Source organism: Hypanus sabinus, chromosome 6 (genome assembly GCF_030144855.1).
Source record: "Hypanus sabinus isolate sHypSab1 chromosome 6, sHypSab1.hap1, whole genome shotgun sequence".
Taxonomy (NCBI): Eukaryota; Metazoa; Chordata; class Chondrichthyes; order Myliobatiformes; family Dasyatidae; genus Hypanus; species Hypanus sabinus.
This window is the reverse complement of record NC_082711.1, coordinates 149,669,716-149,697,247: the sequence shown is the minus strand read 5'-3', so window position 1 is coordinate 149,697,247 and position 27,532 is coordinate 149,669,716. Positions and strand designations below refer to the sequence as shown.

The window sequence follows — 27,532 nt, the reverse complement described above, 5'->3', positions numbered from 1 at the left end:
ATGGAGTATGTTCATTCAATCTGCTTTCCTGATAGCTGTGTTTGCATTTAAGGGGCTCAAGATTCAACACGGCATTTGACAGAGGCATGGATGTGGGTGGAGGGCAAGTGAGATGTTGTAGCAGTTATTGACAGCCAGTCAGCAAACTAGTGATAGTGATGCTGAGGTAGCTGATGTTGAAAGCCTCTGTCTTGACATATATACAATATGCCACTTTTCTAAATATCAGTGAGTGAAGTTGATGGTAACTGTAGATATCTTATAAGATATCCATAGCATCCAGCAATACATGTATTCCCTTGCTTTCTTCTTTTCCAGCTGTCCTTTTATAATCACGGAGCAATACAGTACGATACAGGCCCTTTGGCCCAACAGGTACCCATCTAGCGAGTCCCAATCTCCTCTGTTTGGCCAATATCTCCCCAAACTCCACCCCTCCCATGTACCTATTCAATTGCTCCTTAAATGATACTATTGTGCCTGCCTCACCTACTTCTTCTGAAGATTCCATACACAACCTTCTGTGTGAAGAAGTTACCCTTCAGATCCCTTTTAAATCTTTCCCCTCTCACCCTCATGGTATGTATCTTAAGTTTGGAATCTCTTTCCCAAGGGAAAAGGCAGTTACTGTCCAGTTTATTTATGCCTCTCTTAATATTAAACATTTCAATAAGCTCATTCACCTTTATGATGGAATTTCTTTCTCTTGAGAATAAAGATAATGAGAATAAAGACCCAGCCTGGCTAACCTCTCCCTCAGGCCCTTTAGTCCTGGCTGCATCACCGTAAACCTTTTCTGCACTTTTTTCCGGTTTAACCACATCCTTCCAATAGCAGAGTGGCCAAAATTGTATATAGTACTCCAAATGTGGCCTCATCAATGACTTAGACCAGGCATGGGCAAACTACGGCCCGCGGGCCATATGCGGCCCGTTAAGCTTTTTAATCCGGCCCGCAAAACTTGATGAAATTATATTAATAAACCTTGTTAACGTTTTTTCCCCGCAATTCTGGCGTTTTCCCAACAGATGACGCACTCTATATACATTTGAGGTGACCCATTTCCTGGCACATCCGAACCGGCTCACAATTAGCCAGCGTTCCGGCTAAGGGAGATAGCCTGCGGGGATTTGCGAGCACAGAGCTTTGGAGCCTCTGCGCAGGGGGGCAGGTTGAGGGAGGCTTAAAGTGAGGCTGGGGATTTCGAATAAAGTTTTTTTCTTCGACTGCAGTTACCGACTCCGTGTCGTAATTTTAGCACTGCATGTAGCACACCGCTACACATTGACCTTTGTTGAGGTGCAGCGTATTACTCCACATTTGCGCTTTACTCTTTGTTCGGCTCGACCTATTTGTGTGAACAGGCGTTCAGCGTCATGAACATCAACAAAGCCAGCCACAGATCCAAGTTAACTGACCAACACCTCAGATCCATCCTGAGAATCGCCACAACAAAACTAAATCCAGACTTTGATGCGCTGGCTAAAAAGGGAGACCAACAACACGGTTTCCACTGAAATTAAAAATAAGTTTCTTCGTTGTGTTATGTAAAAAATGCATTTGAAAATATTTTTTTCAATAAGCCTTACATGTTACATGTCATTTCTGTTAAGTGATGGACATGAGTAGTGCGCAGGTGCACGTACGTTCTCAAAATTAAAAAAAATGCTCTCCAGATCAAATAACGCGCTCCGCATACTGTTCTGTCATTGTGCGGGTCGTTGTTGAGTTTTGGCACAGGGGACAATTGAATAAGAAGGAGCAGGACAAGTAGACCTGCATCTCCTACCGTTTTTGAAATAAAGACAGTCAGGAGGAGAGTGATGATGATAATATCTTGAAGGATAACAGAATTTTCAGTGCTTTAAAATAATAACTGTTACTATTAAAAAAATGCTGTATTTTATTCATTTAATTTTCAGTGTTTTAAAAGTCATTTCAATAAATAGCTAAATACCATGGGACTTCAAAGACAGATATTTTGTTGTAATGCATGTGTTCATTTTCAATTGAAATTAAAGCACATGTTTTCTACATATCCCATGATATGTTATTTTCTCTTATGAGGTGTATTACCAAAACACTCCATCCATCTGCTCCTGGTCCGGCCCCCCTGTCAAATCTTAGAACCCTTTGTGGCCCTCAAGTCAAAAAGTTTGCCCACCCCTGACTTAGACAATTGCAACATAACCTCCAAACTCCTATACTCAATGCCTGACTGATGTGCTAAATGCCTTTTTCACCACCTAGTCCACTTGTGACAACGCTTTCAGTGAACTATGCACTTGTACTCCTGGGTTTCTGTTCTGTTATATGACTTATACCATTCATTGTATAAGTCTTACTCTGATTTCACTTTCCGAAATGTATCACTTCTCACTTATCTGTTCAGAAATACATTTGCCACTCCTTGGTCCACTACCCTAACTGATCAAAATCCCCCTAAATTTGTGATAACCTTCTCACTTCCAACACCACCACTTGTACCACTGTACTGTCTTTTGTTTTGTGTTCTCTGGACTTGTGTCTTTCCTTCCATGTCTCATTCTCCAACCCCACCCCCAAGCTCTCTCAAGCTTTCCCTCTTTCCGACACACACAGCTTTCTTAAGAATTATGTCCTCATTTCTTTCTTCATTTTTCATCCACTGTTCTCTGTTCCAGGCTCTCGGTTCATTTCTGACTGAATCTGTTGAGTCTGTTGGCTTTGAGATGGTTCCCCTGCTGCTGAAGGATTGTCAAGGCTAGATAGTCAGTGACTCAGCCAAGGAGCAGACCAGCAACCTGACCCAGGATGGGAGGGTGATGTTTGAGTTTTGATTTCACTATCGACTCGGTATCAGTGCCAAGTTGCTTCTGTTTAGCAAGTGAGCCGAAGGTTTGGAAGCATTTTTCAAAATGTTGGCTTTGAGCTTACCTCAGAGCCACAGTCATGTAGCATACAGTGGGCTTCACCCAGACATGGGGTGCCTTTTGTGACCAGGAATCTGACCAACAGCCAGGTGCAACAATCAGTACATTCCTTGGGGTTGTCTCAAGTATATAAAAATGTCTATGCCTGGAGCAGGTGTCATTCCCAAACAGACCTCCAATAAAGTAATGGGGTGTGGAACTGTGGGAAGCATTTGCTAGAGTCATGGTAGTGAAAGTGTGCAAGTTGTAATTAATGACAGAGAATGGAGTAAGAAGGACAATCTTTTAAAATTCAGCACCTTCCAAGGTTGGGATCAGTGATTTTCACTGAAAGTAATTAGTCAATGATACAGTGGGGGAATGGGCAGAAACCAGTAAGGGAGCAAAGAGCCAATGGGGGAGTGCATACAGTTGGCTGAAGCCAATGGGGGAGTATGAGAGTGGGCTGGAGCCAATCGGGGAGTGCAGCAAGTGGAGCCAATGGGCGAGTGCAGAGAGTGGGCTGAAGCCAATTGGGGAGTGCAGAGAGTGGGCTGGAGCCAATGAGAGAGCACAGCAAGTGGAGCCAATGAGGGAGTGCAGAGAATGAGTCGTAGCCAATGAAATGACACCAATAATAAGCAAAGGTCGATGCTATGGCTGGGCAAGTGGGCTCAGATGAATGATGCACAGTGTGTGTTGGAACCATTGAGGTGTAAGAGTGGGACGCAGGCCAGAGTGTCTGATTTTGTACAGGACTTAAGAAGGTTAGGCTCTTATTTGCTGATGTGATACATTCAGTGCAGATCAGTTGGTCTGAGGCAACTGAAATAGCATAAAGTAAAGGGGAATTGTGCAAGGATCATTGATCTCCTTAACCAGGACTACCACACAGAAAGAAAAATGATCATCTTAGAGGCCCAGCACGTGGTGCTGCCTCTGAATTGTAATCTGCTCTACTGGAAGCAGACTCCTGTGGATTCACATTTTGTTAGTTTACTCAAGCCTTACATTGGATCTCTGAACAAGAAAAAGAAGAGATGTGGCAGAATGGCTTAAGCCTTTATAACACAAATGATCCACTGCTGTGCGATGTTGCTGTTTAGGAAAGCTTGGCTTTAGCCAACGGAGCTGGGAATTTGTGGGTATGGAAGGCAATTGCAGGGTCCAGGATATTCAAAGAACCCAAAAATATTCCATGTTGTCTTTGTAGGGTTGCGTTGCGCTAACAATGGGATCTAAGTTTGTTTTGTGAATATTTTCAGTTCTTGTTCTTGTTTACAGACTTTTATGTCACTGTGATGTGATAAAGAACTTCTTCAGTTTTATTCGGTACATACTAGATGGGTTGAAAGGCCTGTTTCTGAGCTGTATTTCTCTTTGATCCTGTGACTAAAAGATACAAAGTTGTAAAATGGTAAAGGGAAAACAGTGAAGAGAAAGAGAAAACAATATCTTTGATTTGCACAATGCAGCTGATTAACTAGAGGGACCTTTGAATGAGTTGCTGTAAAGTGTGGTATTTTAACTTCAACAAGAGTCGCAGCAGTATTTGTCACAAAGGCTTGATGTTACAGCCTAGGGCTGATCATAACATTTCTTTGATAAAAGGTGATCCAGAGACTAGGGTCCAGACACCTCCATCATTCATCTGGCAGGAACATCAGTTGCATTGATAAAATCTTAAGGGGAAAAGGGGAAAAAGAAAGGCAAAATGAAATGCCTTTGGGAGGGCTTACTTTTACTTCACTGAATTTGCTATGGAGCTTTGAACCTGATGTGAAACGTGGTTGCAATGTTCAACCACCAGAAACTCCCCGCAGAGTTTATTCTGTCAGACTTGCGAGGAAGGGAGCCTTATGAATGTGTTTAAGTGACAAAACTGAGACACTGTTGATGGTTCTCCACAGGGATTGGAGATGGCACAGGACTTCAAAGCCTGCAGACATCCAGATCTGGGAGTTCTTTTCCTTTCAGGACCAACCCTGTCAAACGCTAGGGGAACTTGGGGGAGGGAGGTGATTCAGATTGTATTTCACAGAGACTGGACAAGTAATGACTTGTTTCCGCTGCAGTAACTGGCCCTTTGAGGAAGATTTAAGTCGAAGTTTGGTACGTGGAAGGGAGTTTGTAGCCAGCTTTAGCAGCCAGTGAAGGAACACAGAAACCTTACCAAATGAAAGCAGGTCCAGTGCGCTTTGTCAGTTCAATAATAGTTTTATGGTTTTCAATGAAGTTTGTGAAACAAAAACAGGGACTATATCTGAATTATTATTTTAAAATATACACTTGAAGGGAGCAGAAATTATAATTCTCTGTTGTGCAGGAGACACTAGTTACAATATTTAATAAATATATTTCTGCTCATTTCTTTCTTTTCCTCAACACTTTTAAGAGTCCAATTTTTTGAAAGCAACTGACCTCTGGCCCTGTAATCTGAACTCTGAAACAAATTAAGTGCCCATCGGGAAAACCTTGAAGTATATCAGTAGATCTGGGCACACTAAAGAAATTATTACTTTTGCTCTGAGGCAAAAGTGAGATTATGAACCACTGGTAATTGTGTTTTGATTGTATTGAAAGATATTTAAATCTGCACTGAACTTGAACCAATCTAAAACATAGCACAAGTCCCTACAGGGACTCCAACCTAATTTTGACTTGGATTTGGGTTATCTGAATACAGCCATGCTGCACAAAACTAATTATCAGTGATGGCAGTTAATGGGGCATGGCTATTTTCAAGTTGCCTGATGTTTATATCTGAAAGCTGCAAATTAAGCGTTGTCCCTATGAGCTTCCAAACATGTGGCCGAGCTCAGTTTACAATTCCTGTGGTCTGACTGAACCTTCATCTCATTAATCTACAAGGTATTTTGTTGCACGCAACGTGCCTGTTGTTCTTACCCATACAACAGCCACTCCTGCGCATTTCTGACTGCTTTATTGTACGTTAAGTTGTTTGAGGAAGTTATGTGTCTGTTATCTATGCAGGGCATTAAAAAGAACCTTCTCTTAAACTATTTAAACCTAATCAGGAATGAAAGGAAAGATTGCATTTCTGTAAAAGTTTTCTGGACTTTCCAAAGCACTCCACCGTCAGTGAAGTACTTCAGAAGTTGCTGTTGTATTTTAGGGAACGTTGTATGCAGTGTGCATCCAATTTGAATAGAGAACATTCTGCTCAGTAACTGACTTGATAAATATTTCTCAAAACTCTATGAGGGAAAAAAAAACAAAAAAAAATCTGCAGATGCTTAAAAGCTAAAATTTTAAAATGTTCAAATCTGGAAATGTTCAGCCGGTCAAGCAGCATCCATGGGAAAGGAAAATAGCTTTCACCCAAAACATCAACTCTGTTCCTCTTCCCATAGATGCATCTTGATATACTGAGCATTTCCATCCTTTTGGTATCTCTGCTCCACAAATAGTGCAACAGAATCTTTTACATTATGTTCAAGGATCAAATGGGGCCCTGGTTTAAAGGCTCATTTGAATGCAGGAACTGCAATCTCCCTTCTGCAGGCTGGGGTTGTTTTAGATTGTTACACTCAAACCTCTGATGTGCAAATTGGACATATCATGAATGTCATGTTGCACCATTTTAATGATGATGAGCTGCCTAGAAATGTCAACAGTCAACATTTTGGAACAGAACACAATTTTTCATATATTGGCAAGGATTGGTCTAATAAATCCTGATGTTGACTGGTGTGTTTGTTTAGCAATGATGCTGGAGCACTTTCTGTTATGACTTCACTCTAAAATATCCTCAGAATAAGGACCTTCATGTAAAGCAAAGTTCTCTGAATTTTTCAGAGTGAGTTTTCAAGCAGTATTTTTTTTAACCATTCCTGGATTCAACCTGTCACCCGCTATCTTCAATGAGTTGCTTCTTTCTGTGAAAAACACGACTCTCAAGTTGAATGTTTGTCAACAAGGATTTATTTCTTCCAACCCAGTAATACTTTTTGATGCCGCTGCTTTTAAAAGCATTGTGTGGAGAGAAAATTGTGAAATAATTGTATTAGATTTTAGTGAATTTCTAGGAGGCATTTATTTGAATATCATCACAGGATGTATGTTGGAATCTATCAGGTTTCCTGTCTGTCATCTGCACTGGCCTGTGGACCAAAGCACAAAATCAGATGAGTGGAGCAGGAGGATGTTAATACCTTTGAGGTTTGAAGCCAACAAAATAGCTGATGATATATTTTGTAAAAACCAACCTTTTCAAGGTTTATCTTGGAAACTTCCATGACAAGTTGTTTTCTCCTTTCATTTCTTGGACCACTAATACCTTTTGATGACCCAACCACCAGGGTAAAATTATGTTCCCACTCTAGCTGTAACTGTTCTATGTACAGGATATGCTGCAGTCTCACTGCAAGCCATCTTCTGAATATAAAATCATTGTTGCCAAGAAGAATAAAGACAAGGAAAAAGCCATGATATCTGGAAATGGGGAGGCAGAGGTAGAAATTGGACAGCATTTAGGTGTGCAGTAGTATGTGAGGAGTAGATAAACAGAGTAGGCTTAAAGTTTGTTAAGTTTAGAAGAATTAATGTGATGAAAATAGAAGCATACATCAGTTCCACCAGGGTTTGACAGGATGGATTTAGAGTTGATGTATTTCTTAGACAGGGTCTCCAGAGTTGAGTAACAGTCTCAAAATAAGAGGAAAGCCATTCAACACTGGGCTGAGAAGGCATTCCGATGGTGGAAAAATCTCTGAAATTGTACACCCAACAAGGCTGTGGCGGTGTGGTGTTTCGAAATATTTGGGAGAGAGTTTAAAGGATATTTGAATATGAAGAGAGTTTATTAAGGATACGGCGTTAGTCCGGGTAAGCAGCACTGAGATAAGATGTCTGGAATTATTTTATTGGATGGTAGCACAGGTGCACGAAGCCAGACAAATTTTGAAATAAATTATTCTTCCTTCGTAGCTATGTGGTCTGAATGCTAGTACTCCCTGCTTAAATATGAGAGCATCTTCACCATGTGACTTGAGACATTCAGGACTGAAGATCACCACTCCAGGCAGTTAGACTTAGTCAGTGAAGAGTGGCATTGTAAGGATGCAAATGAATTTAAGTAAATACCATCTCTGTTACAGATGGGGATCTTGGATTCAACAATTATAATGTTAGTGGATGTATTATCAGATCAAAATATCAAGTTATTCAATATCTAAGTGCACGGAACCGATGAAATATTGCCAGTCTTAAAACCAATGACTCTCTTAAAAGAGGTGTGCAAATTGTAGACATCTGACGATCTCACTAATTATATTTTCGAAGCACTGTTGGTCTTAAAAGGAGTGCTGGTTCATTCATCACACTATTAAACTACTAGATCAAACAAAGGTTAATGAAAATCAAAAAATTATGAAATATGGAGGATTCTGACAAAGACTGTCTGAGCTGAAAATATTATTAATTTCTTTTTACATGGATTTCATCTGATACGCTGATTTTTTTTCTGGTATTTCCTGTTTCTCTATCGGGCTGAGGTTAGGAAGTTAATGAAGTATTGGAAACCTGCGCCCAATATGACTCATTGTACATATAGCTGCTGCCTCTTTTATGGACCTTAAACCTAGCGATGAATTGGTGGGTTGGTTAATTAGCATGATTCAGAGCAATTGGCGAGCCTGATGTTCAGATTTACCAGGAGCCACAGATGTTATCCACTGACCTGAACTCTGACAGTGAAAGTCAGCAGGGACCTGCCAAACCCTCCAGGGGTACATACATGTTTCAGCAGAACACGTGGGTAGGAGTGGTTCCCCACTACGTGCACCACAGTACAAGCTCCATGATTCAGTGCTGAGTATTTTTTTAGCCTCACCTGCATGTTGTCCACTCCCCTGTAATTAGCAGGGCCTGTCTGCCTTTCCATGCATAATTAGCACTGCAGTATTGTACTTTAGTAACACTTAATCAAGTCAATTTAACAACATGTTTTCAGTAAATCTTACAAGAACCTGAATCAAAAAGCATTGCTCAGATTTTCAAATTGTACAACCTCAAACTGTTCATGTTAAGTTTAATGCACCAAAAATATTTTTTCAGTTTATAGATTTAAAATATTTCACAAGGTCTGCTGTTTTTAATGTATGTTTACAAGCTCATTGTTATTTATTTTGACATAAAGTTTAATTTTATAAAAAAAGTTTAAAATATATTAATTTATATTGTGAAATAAAATATTGATAGTTTCTTCAGAAATGGGCTGTATTTTCACACTGCCTCAGTACTGATTTCCTAAACTAATCAGCTTGCAATCGCATTCTGGTAATTTGTGGTTTACAGATTTCCTGTGACTGCACATTTTGTTTGTGTTTTGATTTTCCAATCCATTCTATTGATTTTTTTATTGTGGAGTAACAATTGTTGAGGCTTGCACTCACTAAGATGGGCCGTGGTCATGGGTGTGGTTTTGGGAGCAGATGGGTCTTCACATTTTTCTAAGAATTTCTTCCTTGTTCCAAGCTTTGCTTGAAAGGGAGCTGGCTTCAAAATGTGTTCAATTTAAAGTAAAATTTATTCCTATTCTTCTACTTGGGGATGAGTTATTCCAAACCAGTGTGGATCTTGCCTTGAATCATACAGTTAATCCCCATATGCAAGCTCATTTCTGTTGGTAAACCCAAGCAAGTCTGCAAATCCAAAGTAAACCACACAAAATGCTGGAGGAGGAGCTCAGCTGGTCAGGTGGCATCTATGGATAGTTGACATCTTGGGCCGAGACCCTTCTTCAGGACTAAGAAGGAAAGGGGAAGATGCCAGAATAAAAAGGTGGTGGGAGGGGAAAGAGGCTGGGTGGAAGATGATAAGTGAAGTCAGCTGAGTGGGAAAAGTCAAGGGTTGGGGAAGAAGGAATTTGGTAGGAGAAAAGAGTGGACCATAGGAGAAAGGAAAGGAGAAGGTGACTCAGTTTGTTTCTGTTTTGGAACTACTTGATTATTTAACAAAGTGTTCTTTGCCGCTTTCAAGTGGGACTTAATTCCCCTTCTCATTGTGCAGCGTCCTTCAGAGCCAGTTAAAATCTCTAAACTCCTCCACTTCTGGCCTCTGCTGTAAATTCTAATTGGAGACCCATGACTTCAAGTTCGATCCTGGAGCCGTGGAGTTTCCACCTTAAAACTCTCTGCCTCAGTTTAAAACTGCCAGTCAGAGCAGCCTTTTGTCATTGTTTTAAATCATCGTCTTACGTGGCCTCAATGTCAAGTTTTTATATCCAAGCATGCGCCAGTGAAGCAATTTGGTATGCAGAATGCTTAACGTTGGCAGGAAGTGTATTATACAAGTACAGATAATTCTTTTCCCCAAATTAGAAGAAGATCTCTGAACCTAGTGTTTGTACTTTCACCACTGTCTCAGCTCTTGTCAGCCAACTTCATCTTTTAAACAGAAGAACCCTATATTCTGTATGTCACCCTGAGATTCATTTTCTTATGGACATACAGTATAAAGAAGCACAATGGATCAATGGAAAACTACACACAAAGAAAGACGGGCAATGTGTCTGTTGCTCGGATTTTGTTTGTTCTTTCTTTTAAAATCTTAGTCATATTTTATCCTCTGCAACACAGTGTGGTTGAATTTGTGCATGAGTTGTGTGAACTGGGAGTTGTAAATGCAAATTTGGAGCTTGGGAATTTTTTTTCCTCCTTTGAAAGATTCAGTGTTGCTGTCAAAATATTCTATTTGAGAGGAGCCAGTTACTTCTGAAGAGAACCGAAACCAACAAGATCGGCTGTCAATAATGCAAATTTTTTATTTTTCAGTTTAAAGACAATCATTAATCTTCCAGTATCAATGAAACCAGCAAGCGGTTCTCAAACACCCATTTCGCACAAAGAATCGTTGGAATTTGCAACTCACTTTGCCTGAATGTTTCTATGTTCTCAGCCAATTGCAGCTTTCAAGACTGATTGATCAGCTTTTGTGAGTGACAGATATCAAGGGACTTGAAGCAAAGGCAGAAAAATAGAGTTGAGGGCCCTTATCTCATCACAAGATTGAATAAGACTGGGGGGTGAAAAGGTCTTTTGTTCCTCATCTCCTTCAATCACTTCACATGAAATTAAAGTAAAAGTTACTGAAAATAGACGCTGGTTATCCAATCAGGCATATTTTCTGTGGAAGCTATTGATATTGAGTTGACAGTATAGACTAAGCTCTGAAATTTGTCCAGCTCAGGGTGATATTCCCAGTGAGCCACATGTACTGTGTCTTGATCATTTGTTGGTGTTTTACTATCAATGGTTTTGTTGAGCTTGTTATGTTTTTTTGGGGAGTCAGATATGGAAAAGATTAAATGTACTGGGGGTCAGACTGGGTTAGGATGGCTGTGGTTAGGTCAGGTCAGGTTTGGGTCAAGTACTCATTTTATACCCTTAACAGGAAGGCATTGTGTTTATTTCTTGTGCTACAGCAAATCATGAGCTGCTACCTCCTGATGTGAGAAAGAGGAAAGATAAATAAGAGTTGCATCAGCTAATCTCTTCAAGCCAGGGTGCAGCTGTGATGCCTACTGTGAGGCACAGTCTGCTGTCTCCTTCCGTCCAGCATCACACAAAAGGAGAACAGGAATATGGATGGGGGTCTACAAGGCTGCTATCGCTTTTTAGGCTCTAGCAGTACAGCAGTTGAGGACTAGCTGAAAGCCTCAAGTTCTGAGTGCAATATATTTGTAACTGCGCAAAGTACTGTTCTGATAATGAGCTGTTGGTGGAGGAAGCCTGTTTGTATCACTAAGATTTAATAAAAGCTTAAAACTATTGAAATCCAAGCCCTCAGCTGGATAACCTATTGACATTTGGGTTTTTAAAGGTCTTAAAGAATTTATATATTGATTGAGAAAAGCATGGAGTAGGCCCTTCTGGCCCTTTTAAGCTACGCAGCCTAGCAACCTCCAACCCCAATTTAATCTTACCCTAATCATGGGACAGTTTACAATAACCAATTAACCAACCAACTGGTATGTCCTTGGACTGTGGGTGGAATTTGGAGTAAACCCTGTGGTCATGGGGAGAACACCTTATAGAATTGAATCCAGGCCACCACTATTGAAAAGTGTGGTGCTAACCATTGCGCTACCGTGCTGCCTCAGTTTGGTTGGGCTGCAGAGCAAGGCACGGACATATTGAACCATTGACCTGTGATGATTCAGTGGAGCAGGAGGAAAGGGGAATCGTCACATAAAGACAAAGCATTAGGGTTAAGCAGATGGTTACGCTGACACAGGAATAAGCACCATGGATGCGATGTAAGTTGGTACTTGGCACAGATGGGGCTTTGACATTTTGATTTGAACACGATTGCTCTGTGCAAAGCCAAGGCAGAGCTGAAATTAGGTGTTGTCAGTCAGTAAATCAGTGCATAGCTCTGCTATCAGTCTTTCCCTTTTCCCTTTCAAAAAGAGGAATCAGATTTCGATTGCCATCATAGTCAATTGTGCATGTAATTGAACACTATTCACAGCAAGTTTAATATTCCTTTACCTTTAACCTTGAGAAGCCATTCTACCTGTGAAAGCATGATAAGGCATCATAATTAATACATGAGTTTTTGTTTGAGTTGTGTCTAGCTTCTCATTCCCTAGCTGAATTTTTGTTTGTGAGATGGAGTACTTTTTTTCCTCTTTTATATATTCTAACTGACAGATTAACTTATATTTTAGAAGGCAAAAAGAAAACGAGGGCGCTGTCAGATTTGCTTGTTCAGAAATTAGATTAAATGCCATTGTCACTTGCAAAGGATTGCAGTGTTCAAGCGATAAGGTTACATTTAATGAGGGGAAGGAGCCTACTCGCAGGGGATGATGATTTTTTTCTCTCTGTCAGGTTGATGCTTTATCACGCAACCTGATACTGCTGCATCCTGGCAGCTGCTGATAATAGATGATCAAGAACAGCGTACCACTTCAATCGCTGCTCTGCTCTAAGAGACAACTTATCACCCATTTCAACTGTGGGGACTGGGAAATAATTAGCAGCTAACATGTGTCTTGCGAACGGCGGTGCATCACCCGCTGCCAAGCTCTTCCACAGTTCTTTCCATCCTGCCAGGCCGGCTTAGTCCTTGCCTCGACAGAAGGCTCGGGTTCAAAAGGTTCAGTTACCCACATGAATGTAATGACTTCTTTAGTTTAAACTAGGAGAGCGTCAGCCTCTGTGCAGTCATTTAGTAGCTGGAATGGAGAGAAAGGAGAAAAGTGAACACAGATGAAAGTTCCTGTGCGAAAACCTCTTGTTGAGAAATGAGGCTTTGCCTAATTTTGGTAGGCAAAATCATTGTTGGGTTTAACTATTGATTTGGACTAGCTCAAAAAAATAATGTCATGATCCAAAAAGCCTCTGAGAATTGGGTGTTTTGAATCCAGAAAGATGTGCTGAAATACGATATGCACCCCCTCCTAAGGGCTGCACTCAGAAGCTGTACAATAATCACAGGAGGGCGTCATTCCTTAAATGCGCACTCCATTTAGAAGTTGGACTGCAACAACATACATAGGAGAAAGGTACTGCAGGGATGAGAGGGAGAGCTCCAGAATTTGTTAAGGGACTTGGAGGTTAATGAAATTTATGCCAAGAGGGTAATCTTGTGCACTGGGAGGTAAAAACGGATCCTTTTGAGATGCCATGTTGCCGAAGTCGACTCCTGTGGGAGTGAAAATCCATGGGCAATAACTTGTCAAGATATGTCAAGATGAATTGCACATCGCTAACGTACAGGCACCAGGGCACAGACTCGCATACTGTCTGTTGCACCATCCACACCCTAACACAACACGCCCTCAATCCATCGTTGCTCACTCCTTCCACACACAAAAGTCAATCTTCCAAATGAGAGATAATGAAGAGGACCAAGGGAATAAGTGCAAAATCCCTGGAAGTGGCAATACCCAAAGAAGGTGTGTGATGTGATTGGCTTTGTTGGCCGTGGAACTTAGTGCAAGGGTTGAGATATCACATTGAGGCCTTCTGTCGGTTGGTGTCGACCATGGATATTGAGAACCAGCTGTCTACCTGATATGCAAGCAGGGCAGTATGACCTGAAGAGCGAGCTGTTGCTCAAACAGCAGGCTCCTCTCCTCCACGCAGCTCATGAATTCGAAGGAACGGCAGAGCCTGACACCACAGGTATTGCCCATCAGTGTGGAGCTCAAGTAAAGACTACAGCTCCTAATTTTTCCCCCAGGTCTACTCCCAAAGCCTTCCCCATGAGTGGGTAGAGCCACAAGGTAGGGTAGTTTTCCTTCTCCTGGAAGAGCTGGCAATCATGGCTGATGAGTCCCATCTGTCTGAAGCGTCTAGTTTTAAGGCGCCCCTTCCCCTATTAGTAGAAATGTCTGTGCCAAGCACCAAGTCACATCGCATCCACTGGGCTTGGCAGTTAAGCCACTCTTGAAGGCCAGAACTTGGTTGTCAGAGGCTATTTGAAGCGCAGACCATTGAGGGCATTTAATAGTTCGCGGGAGCTTATCTCCTGGCGATGACAACTTGAAGCAACTGGATATCATGTTATAATTGTACAAAATGCTGGTTGACCACAATTGTTTGCAGTTTTGGTAACGGCACCCTGGGAAGGAGGTGAGTAAGGTAGAAAGGGTACAGAAACAAGTGTCTGACACAGTGCCTGGGCTGGAGGGCTGGAGTTACAAGGAGAGATTGGATCAGCAGGACTGCTTTCCCAGGAATGAAGGAGGCTAAGAGGGCTTTATAGCTGTTTATCAGATCATGAGGGATATAGAGTAGGTGGTCACAATCCTACTTTTCCTCAGATTGGGTTGTTTAACACTCGACAGTACAGGTTTAAAGTGAGAAGGAGAAGCTTTAAAGGGGATCTGAGGGTGTTTTTCCACAGAAGGAGATGGGTATGTGCATTGAGTTGCCAGAGGAAATGGTAGAGGCACGTATGATTACATAATTTAAAACACACTTGAAGATGTTCCTGGATCTGAAAAATTTAAAAACATATGGACTAAATGTAGACTAATGAGATGAGCTTGGCTGAACATGGCCCTGTTGGTTAAAAGGTCCTATTTTCCTGTTGTGTGATTGACTCTGACACAGTGAACATTACCTCATCCATTTACTCTAAGGCACCAAGAAGTAAAAGGGAGAACACTGAGGTAGCGACAAACTCACACGTTTTCAGTACCTTGCTGAGCGACGAACCCCTTCCTCATAGGCAAAGGGGCTACTCATGACCAGTTCCCGACACCACATCACACTTCAGAGACTGGCATGCTGAGGGATGAGCAGAACAGTTTAGGAGAAATGTGTTACTTGGAGAATTAACACAAGCTAGCAAGCCCCTTGTACCTTGTATACTGTGGTGAATGTAGTTCAATTTCAACATTTAAGATGTTTGTATAAGTATATAGTTAGGAAGGGTATGGAGGGCTATGGTCCAGGTGTGGGTCAATGGGACTAGGCAGAATAACAGTTTGGCATGGACTAGATGGACTGAAGGGCCTGTTTCTGTGCTGTAACTCTCTGATTCCATGATTTTAACCATCTGCACTGTTCCAACATACTCAGGTCAGGTCTAAAGTTGGGAAGCTTTCAGTTTGATGTAGATGTATGCTGAGCTGGTTTGTAATGTGTTAGATGTGCTTCAACAGATGTAGCAGATAACAAGAAGCTCACAAAAGTTTCTTCAGTGGGATTTGGCCACTGGCCTGTCATCCATTGCGTATACTTCAGGTGACTGGTGTTGGGCAGGCATAGCTGGAAGCCACACCAAATCTAGCTGCTTATACACAAGTCTTCCCCTGGTCCAGCTGGAACTAAGGAGTCTGCTGTAAAGGAACAGTTCGAAGTTCCAAGGAAGCAGTGTTCTGACTCTAAAGGGCAACTTTTAATGTCAGCAGGTTGCTGTCACAGTGGAGAGAGCAATGCAACCAACAGGCAATTTACAGCTCTGCAAGAGGACTGTAGTTAGCTGTTCTCCACCTGTCAATCAGATTACTGTCCAGAGGAGCAGAGGTATGGCATGTGGAACTCCTTCACCCCTCTGCAGAAGCAGTAACACAGTTTAGTACTCAAACTCTCTGTCGCCTTTGTCATGGGCAAAGATTCAGGGTTTACAGCCAGACTCAGCTCCAAGTCTGGAGAAGGAAACTGATGGGATGGTCTGAATGCTGGAAGGTTCTTCCAACTTTGTCCCCCACCCCATACCCCAAGAGAATGCCTGGTGTGCCGATTCAGGACAGCAGTGTCCCTCAAGGGGGCACCAATTTTTCATCCACCACACTCCCTTAGACAACATCTGTGCCAGTGCCCCGGTATCAACCATTTTAGATTGTTTCTGTTGGCTGTGTGCACCATTAGAGCAAGAACTAATGATATGGTGAAACCGTCTATCTATTCGATTTTGCACCTTCCCTTGTTTCATCTGATTTAAAAACACACACACACATCATTTCCTGTACAAGCGTTCACATCAAACTGTGTGGTGAGAGCAACTCCCCTTGTTGGAATGGTGTTTAATAATGGCTTCTATTGCACTTCATAGAAGATTTTCTGAAAGTCTAAACTCTCTCTGCATTTCCTGGTTTGCCCTTAGCTCTTCAACTAAGTGCAAGCTCAAAAATACTCAGATTTACTTGTGTAATGTGAGGGGCTGAGTGCATTTTCCAGCTTCTATTTATGGTTTTCCTTTCACAAGAGGACAAGACATAGGAGCAGGGTTAGGCCATTCAGCCCATCGAGTATGCTCCCAGATCCCACTCAACCTCATATATCTGCCTTCTCATCATATCCCTTGATGCCCTGACCGGTCATAGATTCATAAATCTATTTGACCCTGCCCTATTCCCAAAATGCCCTTTGTTTCGTGATGACCACCTCAATGACAGATTGCAGCAATTTCCCCGCTGATGATGTTAGATTGATAAGCCAACACCACCATTTTTTTCCTCCCTCTTTCCCTCCTTAAACATTTGCCGTTTTCCAATCTGTGCAAAACATGTCTGGAATTTCGGAAGATAAGAAAGAAGCACATCTTTGGCAGCTCCCTCAAAATCTTGGGTAAAGCAATGAATGTTGATCAATCCGTTTTCTAGGCTCCTATCTTTTGTGTTCTGCAGATGCTACAGTTCTTAAGCAACACACACATTATGCCGAGGGAACCCAGGAGCTCAGGCAGTATTTACGGAGGGGAATAAGCAGTTGATGTTCTGGGCCAAGATCCTTCATCAGGACTGGAATGAAAGGGGGCAGAAGCCAGAATAAAGCCGACACCTAATTTCTGGCTTCTGCCCCCTTCATTTTCAGTCCTGATGAAGGTTCTGGGTCTGACACCTTGTTTATTCCTCTCCATAGATGTCGCCTGACTTGTTGAGTTCCTTGTGGTGTGTGTTGCTCTAGTGTACAGCCGGCGTTTTCCAAAGGTGCTTCACAAATAAGTTTTGTACAGAAGTCCAGCAAGAGATCATTGTAAAAAATGAATTTCTGGAGCTAACTTGGTTCTTTTGAGCCGTGCTTTAATATTTGAATTGACTAACATGAGTTTATGTGGAAAGTAAGTAGAGTTAATACTAATGAAGGCACCCAGTGCAAAAAGTTAAGTTTAGCACGATGCGATAATGAAACCAAAACCGTTTTGCTTAGTCTGTAAGCAGGTGCTGCAACTTGCTTTGAGTCTGGCATGCACGTTTGTCTAGTCATTTGCAACTCAACGTTTTAATGAGAAGACCATACACTCGAGATAGGGGAGGAATTTAGTGTGTACCAAATAAGGTAGAAAAATGGTAGAATTTGCTTCTCCGGATGTGGAATGATTTGCTGGCCAACAGGGCTTCCAAGTACAAAATGTTAAATGTTTGTGGAGCTGTCCAGACAAAAAAAAGATGGTTGGAAGTGTTTGAGTCACTAGTTAAAACAAAGTATAACAAAATCATATTTTCACACACCATGTTTGGACATTAATTCTCAACACATATTTCAGATGTACATAGAAGATGTGACCCAGCAGATAGAGTTTTTAAACAAATGCTCTGGCTCTATCTTGTGGAGGGTTCAAGTAACTACATTCTTACATTTTTGTCTGAGATAGTAATGCTTCAGTTTTTAAACTTAAAATATAACTTTTTCTTTTTATGTTCTGCTCTAGGTTTCGGATGCCACTTCTGAGAAACTTTTCAATACAACCACAAGCAAAGGTAGGACTCATCCCATCTTCTAATCAGTTGTCTCCTACACAGGGCTCCTGACCTTGAGCCGTATGCAAAGTGGCACTTTTAAGCTGCTAATTGCAGTGAAAAGCTTTCAGCTTTGAGTATTCCATTTTGGTTTGCAGCCAGTATAAAAGTGAATCAGTGACCAGTGAATCAACATTCCTACTTCATTGCTGGTAACCAGGGTGAAAGAGCCTTGTAGAAGCAAAGGGTGATTGATTAACAAAAGGCCTTTCCTTTTGCCCTGGCTTTCTTTCGAGATTTGAATGTGTTTCCCACATTCTCATCTTTGTTTACTCATACAGTTTGATTTGTGCCATCCATTTAGTTGTGAATAACCATGCTTGACAGAGGTTCTTTATCTCCTTGCAACTTTTTGAGGTGATTTAGTTCCTGTGATAGGATTAAGGTTTCTTTGTGAAGCCTTAAATCAACAGCAGCTTTTCATATATAAAAACACTGCCAGGAAACACAACACAAATAGTTCTTTGGTGTATTTCCCTCCGCCCTCATTTCCATGAAAATAACCTCATTTTCTCTACTCATGAGTGTTTTCTTCATGCCATATGTTAATTTGTGTTGCTAGCACGAGTGACAAGAGATAAGTGTTAATGCAGGTGTTGGAAGCGTGAACACTTGGTATTTTTATTGGGGAGGGACGGGTAGGGGGAGGGGTGGGGAGATTAACGAATGCGCAGGAACTGTTTTGTTCTGGGGAATTTGCATTCACTCTCCCAAACATCGACAAAATCCTCCTTGAAAGGAGTCTTTTAGTGAAGAAGTAATCCAAATAGCTGCTTTAAGGCAGGTGCACGAGTGAACAGTGTTTTGTAGTTGGGGTCACTTTCTCAGATGCACAATGTGTTTAAGCTTCTTGCAAATGTTAGGAATACTTGTTTTGCTTAAAGATGTTTGTAATGGACTGCATTTAATTCTGTGACTTTTCCATTCTAAATTGCATGAAATGTCATGATGTAGTCATTTAAAAATTCATGAATGAGGAAAGATCTAATTTCCCCACTGGTGTGATTGACTTGGAATCTACTTTAAAATGTGTGTTAGTTCCAATGTTGCATTCATTGGTGGTTTACTGTTTCTCCTTTTTATATATACAATTATTTTCTTCCAGTTTTACTGTGTCCAAAATATTTCGTTTTGGGATCTCAGCAGAAGTATTTCTCTGCTTTCAGTTTATATCTGTTTGTCACAGTTGGATGATACACTAATCAAAACTGGAATGTCAGCCCAAGCTCTTCTGCTGCAGGCAGCCTCTCATTCTGGGGTATTACTTTGAAGTCCTGTCCAAGTTACCGATGTTTATGTGTGAGCTGAAACAGTAAGTATCAAGTAACCCTAAGAAGAGCTTCACCAAACTTGACCTATTGCCGCCAGCTGTGGTTTAGTTTATCTTGGCCCTGAGTCAGAAAGGTGGCGAGTCCTCCCCATTCCAAAGAAACAAGTATAAATAACTAGGCTGATATTCCATTTTCATACAGAATTTGTGGCATGGTTGATTTTCTATGAGTTGATGAGATGTTAAAGTGCGGACCTGCCGATCCCATTGTAGAAGATATTTTGGCTCTTGTTTAAAATAGAAGAAGAATATTCTCCCTGATGTTGGGGTAATTTTTATGGTTTATCCAGCCTCACCAGTGCAGATAATCTGGCTGTTGTTTGTGAGATTCTACTAATTGTTTATCACATATCCTACCTAGCAGCAATCAAAACTTTTCAAATCTACATTCATCAGCTATACATCAATGATGCTGACTTGCAACCAGCTGAGATGTTCTAACATAAATGCAGGTCTTTTTATTCAATGGACACCTATAAATGTACTCTTTCATCATGGGTGACTGGTGATTGTCATGGTTGGGACCTTTGGGTTATTCTCTTAGCCCACATGACAAAGTTAATCAAACCTGACATTTTCACACAGCTGTGCTGAAGCATGCGTAAGATTTAAAACAATTGGACTTTGCTGCTCTGCCTAACTCACCATGACTTGACAGTAATCTCTCTCTCATCTCTCTCTATCACCTTCTTTCTCTCTTTCACCTTCTCCTCCCTCTTTCCCTCTCTCCTTCTCTTCCTCCCCCTCTCTCTCTTACCCATACTCACCAATAAACAGGGGATTTCAGGGAGTCCTTCAAAATGCCCAAATCTCTCCAACCACCTGGGAAACATCAAAAAGCTGGTTAGCAGATTATAAAGTAATAATAAATATCAAGTCTAAATTTCTGACATCCAAGATGGGATTGTTATAGCTACTTGAAAACACATCCACACAACCATCTGTATACCTCTGCAGCTGGTTGTCTGTGTTTAAAATTGTCTTTGGTGTCTGGAGTAATATATCTGCTAGGGGAACTCAGTAGGTTAATGTGCAAAAAGGAAATTTAAGTCATGATTCATGCTTCAACCCGAAACATTAGCAAGTCCTTTCCCCTCGCAGATACTGCTTAACCCACTGAGATTCCTCCAGCAGATTGCTTATTAGTCCTTACTGTCTATTTTCGTAGGGATGGAGGATGATTGTTTCCACTCTGGTTCTGAGGTGACTCATGAGGCCAATGTGGGAAATAGAAACATTGAAATATAGGTGCAGGAGTAGGCCCTTCGGCCCTTCGGCCCTTCGGCCCTGCACCGCCATTCAGTATGATCATGGCTGATCATCCAACTCAGAACTCTGTACCTGCCTTCTCTCCATACCCCCCGATCCCTTTAGCCACAAGGGCCAATTCTAACTCCCAATGAACTGGCCTCAACTGTTTCCTGTGGCAGAGAATTCCACAGATTCACCACTCTCTGTGTGAAGAAGTTTCTCCTCATCTCGGTCCTAAAAGGCTTCCCCTTTATCCTTAAACTGTGACCCCTCGTTCTGGACTTCCCCAACATCAGGACCAATCTTCCTGCATCTAGCCTGTACAATCCCTTTAGAATTTTATACGTTTCAGTAAGATCCCCCCTCAATCTTCTAAATTCCAGCGAGTATAAGCCCAGTCAATCCAGTCTTTCTTCATATGAAGGTCTTATAATCCCAGGAATCAATCTGGTGAACCTTCTTTGTACTCCCTCTATGGCAAAAATGTCTTTCCTCAGATTAGGGGACCAAAACTGCACACAATATTCCAGGTGTGGTCTCACCAAGGCCTTGTACAACTGTAGTAGAACCTCCCTGCTCCCGTACTGGAATCCTCTTGCTATGAATGCCAACATACCATTCGCCTTTTTCACAGTCTGCTGTACCTGCATGCCCACTTACAATGACTGGTGCACAATGACACCCAGGTCTCGTTACACCTCCCCTTTTCCTAATCGGCCACCGTTCAGATACTAATCTTTTTTTGCTGTTCTTGCCACCAAAGTGGATAACCTTACATTTATCCACATTAAATTGCATCTGCCATGAATTTGCCCACTCACCTAACCTATCCAAGTCACCCTGCATCTTCTTAGCATCCTCCTCACAGCTAACACCACCGCCCAGCTTCATGTCATCTGCAAATTTGAAGATGCTGCATTTAATTCCCTCGCCTAAATCATTAATATATATTGTAAACAACTGGGGTCCCAGCACTGAGCCTTGCGGTACCCCACTAGTCACTGCCTGCCATTCTGAAAAGGTCCCCTTTACTCCCACTCTTTGCTTCCTGTCTGCCAACCAATTCTCTATCCACATCAATACCATACCCCCAATGCTTTAAGTTTGCACACTAATCTCCTGTGTGGGACCTTGTCAAAAGCCTTTTGAAAATCTAAATATACCACATCCACTGGTTCTCCCCTATCCACTCTACTAGTTACATCCTCAAAAAATTCTATAAGATTTGTCAGACATGATTTTCCCTTCACAAATCCATGCCTAAATGTACCTAAAATCAATGGTGACATTGCATTTTTCGTAAAGAAATCATGAGAATAAGTGCCTTGAGATGGCTGCTGGTGCTATATCTGGCCACTACTGTTTGCCCAGCTCAAAGTTCATCCACAAACACACATGCTGTCGGCCCTCCCTTTTCCACCGTACTCCCCATCTACCACACCACACCTCAATCAGTTCTTGTTATTGTCTCTTAATACCATGATTACAAGCGCAGGTGATCTTGGGTGAACATTCTCCAATGATTCTTCAAAAACAAAGTTTTTTAAATAATCCAAACTTTAACTTAATTCACATTCCTGATTCAAACAGTTTTATTCCTTTACCTGAAGACTAATCACTTCTGTCTTGTTAAAGGTTTTTATCAATTGACAACTTTTAGTACACTCTAATAAATCGCCCCGCAATAAGACCATAAGACATAGGAACATAATTAGGCCATTTGGCCCATCAAGTCTGCTCCACCATTCCGTCATGGCTGATTCATTATTCCTCTCAACCGCATTCTCCTGCTTTCTCCCTATAACCTTTGAAATCCAATAATGCCAATCTTGCATTTTGAGCACGTTTTTAAAGTATGTGGCATTGACAATATGTGCAAGAAGTGCAGAGGTATTTCAGCCAGAGTATTAGCAAAGCATTAAGGTCACAGACTCAACAATGAAGGGAGTAAAGCATTCCACTATCTTAAAACAGTCAATACTTTTAAGCCAGTTACTGATGTGTAACCATAGCTTGAGGACACATTGAAGGTTTAACCTGTTGGTTTGACATTGACGATTTAAGTATGTATGCCTTATTTCAGATTGAGAGTCCTTTTTAAATGTATTTTCAAGCCTTGCTTTCTTCATTGCAATAAAGGTCATCAAGCATTTAATCTGCCTCTGACACTGGATAGCAATTGGAGAATTAATGCTTGCCAATGGGAGCCATGCTATGTGCTGTGGCTAATTGTCAGATTCACTCAGCCAGTTTAGTAATTAATATGTTTTAGCCACCGAGGGGGATATTTGCTAATCCCTTAAATTCATCTTTTTCTTTTCCAATACAACATTTGACTGAACAGTGTCTGAAGATTTGTTCTTAATGTGTTTTCTCGTCATCCCTTTAGATCACTGCACAGTCGGTTGTATACATATTTACATGTTCTGTAAGAGTACTATTTGGAAAGTAAGAATTTATTGTCTAGTTGCACAAGGCACACCTGAGCAATGGCACGCATTTTGAAATTATCCTCTTTGGTCTTCGATTTGGGTTTCCCAGAATAGTAGTCTCCTGATTCTCATTATTGTCAGTCTGCATGTTGTTACCCAAAGTCTCGAATGGTTCTGATCAATCCACCTCAGAGTTTCAATATGGCAACCATTTATTCAATCCTTTACAAAGTGATCTGACATAAGTTTGATCACCACAACTGACTTAATGCTATGGCATTTGCAGATTGCCATATTATTGCTCATTGCACACTGGAATCCATGGGTTGCATCTGAGCTGGTATGGTCTGACTTCAAACTGATATAATCTGAGTTACAGTAGATTCAGGATTGGGACACATCAGGACCAGTCTATTTTCGCCCAATTAAGTGGCTGCCCCAATTAGCCAATGTTTCATGGAAATAGTTAAAAAGGCATAAAAATACAAACTACCATTTAACCGAGTAACAATTTATGCATTGAAATGAAATACAGAACTAATACTACTACATTACTACAAAACTCTGTATTAGTTCCAAATAGTTATCAACCATGTTCTTTTGATTGACCGTGCATGATCAAAATCTGCAAACACTTAGTGCAGATAACACACTACTTTCGTATAATGCTTTTGACGATTATATCCGCAAAATCTTCACTTTCATTGTAACATTCAGGATGATTGTCGGTGCCTCCAAACTCTTTGTAGTCCTAACTTGTTGAAGTAGTGAAATTGCTTCATATTCACTCCCAGCTGTTTCTGGCATCTCAAAGTCTGCATGCTTGAAACCGCAGTGAACAAAACAGTTCTGAATAGTCTTACTTGTTGCCAACTATCTATTACAAAAATCACAGATTTTTGAACTCAAACACACACAACCAGTGCTATTTAAAAACTGTTCACTCTGGGCATGTTGTCGTGTCTATTAGCCATACAAGTGCATATGACTGACGTTTAATAGAATTGTTCAGCAACAGTCTCTTGTCCCAATTTAGTGGCAGTGTCCCAAGTGAACAAAGGGAATCCTGGCTATTTTGTTGATCAGTTTTTCTCTTTTAAGAGTTGACCCAAATAAGCAGCTGTCCTGATTAAGCGATGGCCCAATTAACTGGAATCTGCTGTTCTTAAGTTATACTGAAAGTTTGGAACAAATTAAAAAGCTTAAAGCAAAACCGGGAAATGATGGAAACATTCAGAAAGGTGAGCAAGGTGTTCATGGAGAAAACTCAAAGAACTCTAGGTGCTATATAACAAAGCTGACAGATTCCAACTTTATTCCATTATTCAAAATCTTTCCAGTTGTCAGTGGAGTTGCTATGAAACAAACATTCCTGATTTCAAATGCCAGAAATACAAGTTAAAGCTGGCATAAGTATCTGGAGTTGGTTCTGATCAGAAAGGTTTCCATGCCAGTTGTGTGGCTTCACTGTTGTATGTTGATGGTGAGGTGAGGAGGAACACATTGTTTAAAAGCTAGCTGTAGGAAGGCATTGATAATGTATATATTTGAATGCCTTTGCTAGGGTAATGGAAACAGAGGTACTGGAGAATTCACTCATCCTGCTTTTGTGGTTTTAATTTAGAGTTTTGGGGGTAAACAAATGCAAATGATGAAACATAAAGAGTGAAATTTAATTGAAGCAGAAGTTCTTCTGTCAGTATCAGAAAATCAGCAGCTTAGGAGAAGCAGGCATGTATACATCTCCGTGAAGGGATGGAATTGAGTTCAGTGCATGGACAACAACATGGCAACTAGAAGAAGAGAAAAGAATGACCCTTAACTCAGCAGTGGAGTTATTGGAGCATCGTTTTTTGACAGTGTTTCTGTAGCAAGCTATTCTTGTTTTTACGAGGCTGAGTTGCTAGCTCAACGCTCAACCTGACTTGGATTCGAACTCGGGAGCCTTCGCTCCGGAGTCCGGCACTGATATTATTGCGCCACCAAGCGGGACAATGGCAACTAGAATCCAAGCTTAAAAACTAAGGTTGTCAATTGGAAATGCTAAGTTTTTACGTGTTGAGAGACTAGAAAATTATGATCTTAAAAGGGGCTCAAGCCATTTACAGCCAATATGGAGATGTAAAGGCAAGGAGGCAGGAAGTAATATTTTGGCCTTATTGCAAGAGGATTTTTAGGACAAAAGTTGTGATGTCTTAATTCCATTATAAAACCCTTGATGAGACCACACCTGGGGTATTCTGCAGAATTTTGGTTTCCTCTTCTAAGGAAGGATTGCTCAGAACTGAGGGAGTGCAGTAAGGATTCACCGGGCTTCTTCCTGGGATGGGATGTCTATCATAACAGAGTGACCGCAGTCTCAGAAGAAGGAGTGGTGACCTCATTGACAGGTATACATTTTGTTTTGGAAGGCTCAGTGGGGTCAGGGAGTGAACATCATTTCCTCTGGCTTGAGGAGTCTCGAACATCAAATCATTGTTACAGAATAAAGCAGGTGGGAAGAATTTTTTTTATTCAGTTGGCCTCTGGAACTCCTGACTTCAGTGAATTATTCAGATTTGGTCATTGATCGCATGTTTCTGATATTTAAGGAGTCAAAGGATATTAGGATAAGGCAGAAAAAACATACTTGGACAAACAGTCACTATTTTGTTGAATGTCAGAACAGGCTGGTGGGGTCAACTGGTTTACTCCTGCTCCCACTTCTTACATTATATACATAATATATCACAATACACATAAAATTAAGTGTACTATTACATTATACACATTATTCAGAAAGTCACATAGAAGTAAAAGTTTGGGATCTGTTCTCTTGTGACCTCATGCAAAAGAAACAAGGAATCAACTGGTCTATGAAACAGCAAATTACTAACTACCCTTCTCAGCTTAATTGTAGGCAAGATTCGTGTGCAACTCTTTGGCTTGAGGGAAGGGAGGAAGCTTTTCTAATGAGCTGATACATTTGGGTACAGAGACTGATAGGCAGATGTTTTTAAAACAAACTGATTTTCTTCTATTTGTTGCTTCAAATGTTCGTTCTATGGCCTAATTCCATGCATCTCTGCGCACAAATGCGCAGAAAGCTGAACTGCCAGATGCTCCGTCTACTCTACCCACCCCTCTGTCAGAGCAATCATAGTAATTATAACATCAACCAACAAACAGAGCCGTGTCTTAAACATTCTCTTCATTGAGCTCAGATGCTGACATTGATGATATTGAACAAGCTGGCTTTTAGAAGCAGCATTAAAACCAGCTATTTAAAAATCAATCATTGTTTACTTCTCTGTGCAACATCAAAAGCTTTTCTTCGCATATTCAGATCACTGTTTAAATAACTAATTTTATTCAGCATTTTAGAGTATAGAGTATTCAATGAAACCTCTAATTAGCCAGTATTTATTTAGCATTAACAGTAATTATAGGCAGTAGTCTCTTGCCCACAGATGTGTCAACATTTGGCATAAAGTCTAATCATTCAATGAAATGGAGAAAGTTCAGTGAGTATCAATTAACAGATCAATTAGTATAAATGAAAAGTGTTGGGTAATCATTTGTTTGTTTAAATTACAATAACAAAAATACAGCACCCTGTGTCGAAGGCTTGTATTCAATTAAGGATCATCCGACCTATGCAGCCTGGAACCTGTTGAAGGCAGAATCATTATTTATGTGGTTATATCAGCCTTTCATTTCCATTATGTTCAACCTGTAAGAGTTCCTCTGAGGTACCTGAACATGTACCCTGTATCTATAAGCTGACTTCTGGCTCAATGTTATAGGCAAATAAATGGAGATTAGGGCATCTGAGGGTGGGAAGAAAAAATTTCAAGTAGTTTGGTTTGTAATCCCAGTCATCAAACACAATGCCAACTAGTGGTAATCTGTTTTTGGTTATTTTCTGTATGCTTTAAAGTTCCTTCAGAAAATCTCTCTCACTCAGTGGCCAGGATTGAGGATGATATGCCCCTCCTACTCCATTTCTGTGGGAATCAGAGGTAGCTGATGAAGACAGCCTCCTCAGACTCTTTCACAGATGGGACAGGTGGGTTGGTAGTTTGGGAGCTGGTGCACTCCTCCCAATGTTTACAGTGGGATTTGTGTGCCCCAGTTGAAGGAATTTGAGGTTTTCCATTCCGAACCAAATGATGTTTCTTCATTTTGTGTGGTCTTGGGTTAGGGATTCCCAAAAGTCAATTGGGATATTATATAATTTCATCCATGAATCATTTCCCCTTTCTGCTTGGTAACTCTCTTTCCAGTTGTTAACACATTGCTGTGATGGAACTTTGAGGATGGTGCCTGTTTGAGGAGGTTGGTGTCAGCCATGCCCATCAAGAGTTGACAGAATCTCATTATGCATTGATCTGTTAGTCCCGCCGTGGATTAGAAGAGTTTGCAG

At 41.0% G+C, this 27,532-nt stretch overlaps 1 protein-coding gene across 10 annotated transcripts in view; it reads left to right on the top strand.

Annotated features, from left to right (window-relative positions):
* Nucleotides 1-27,532, top strand: part of auts2a (activator of transcription and developmental regulator AUTS2 a) — a 1,137,604-nt gene that overhangs the window by 989,573 nt on the left and 120,499 nt on the right. For all 10 annotated transcript variants that reach the window (XM_059973178.1, XM_059973180.1, XM_059973182.1 and 7 more), the window contains one exon: nucleotides 18,027-18,075. In XM_059973178.1, the coding sequence (XP_059829161.1) occupies nucleotides 18,027-18,075 (49 nt within the window). The remainder of the gene's footprint in view (nucleotides 1-18,026; nucleotides 18,076-27,532) is intronic.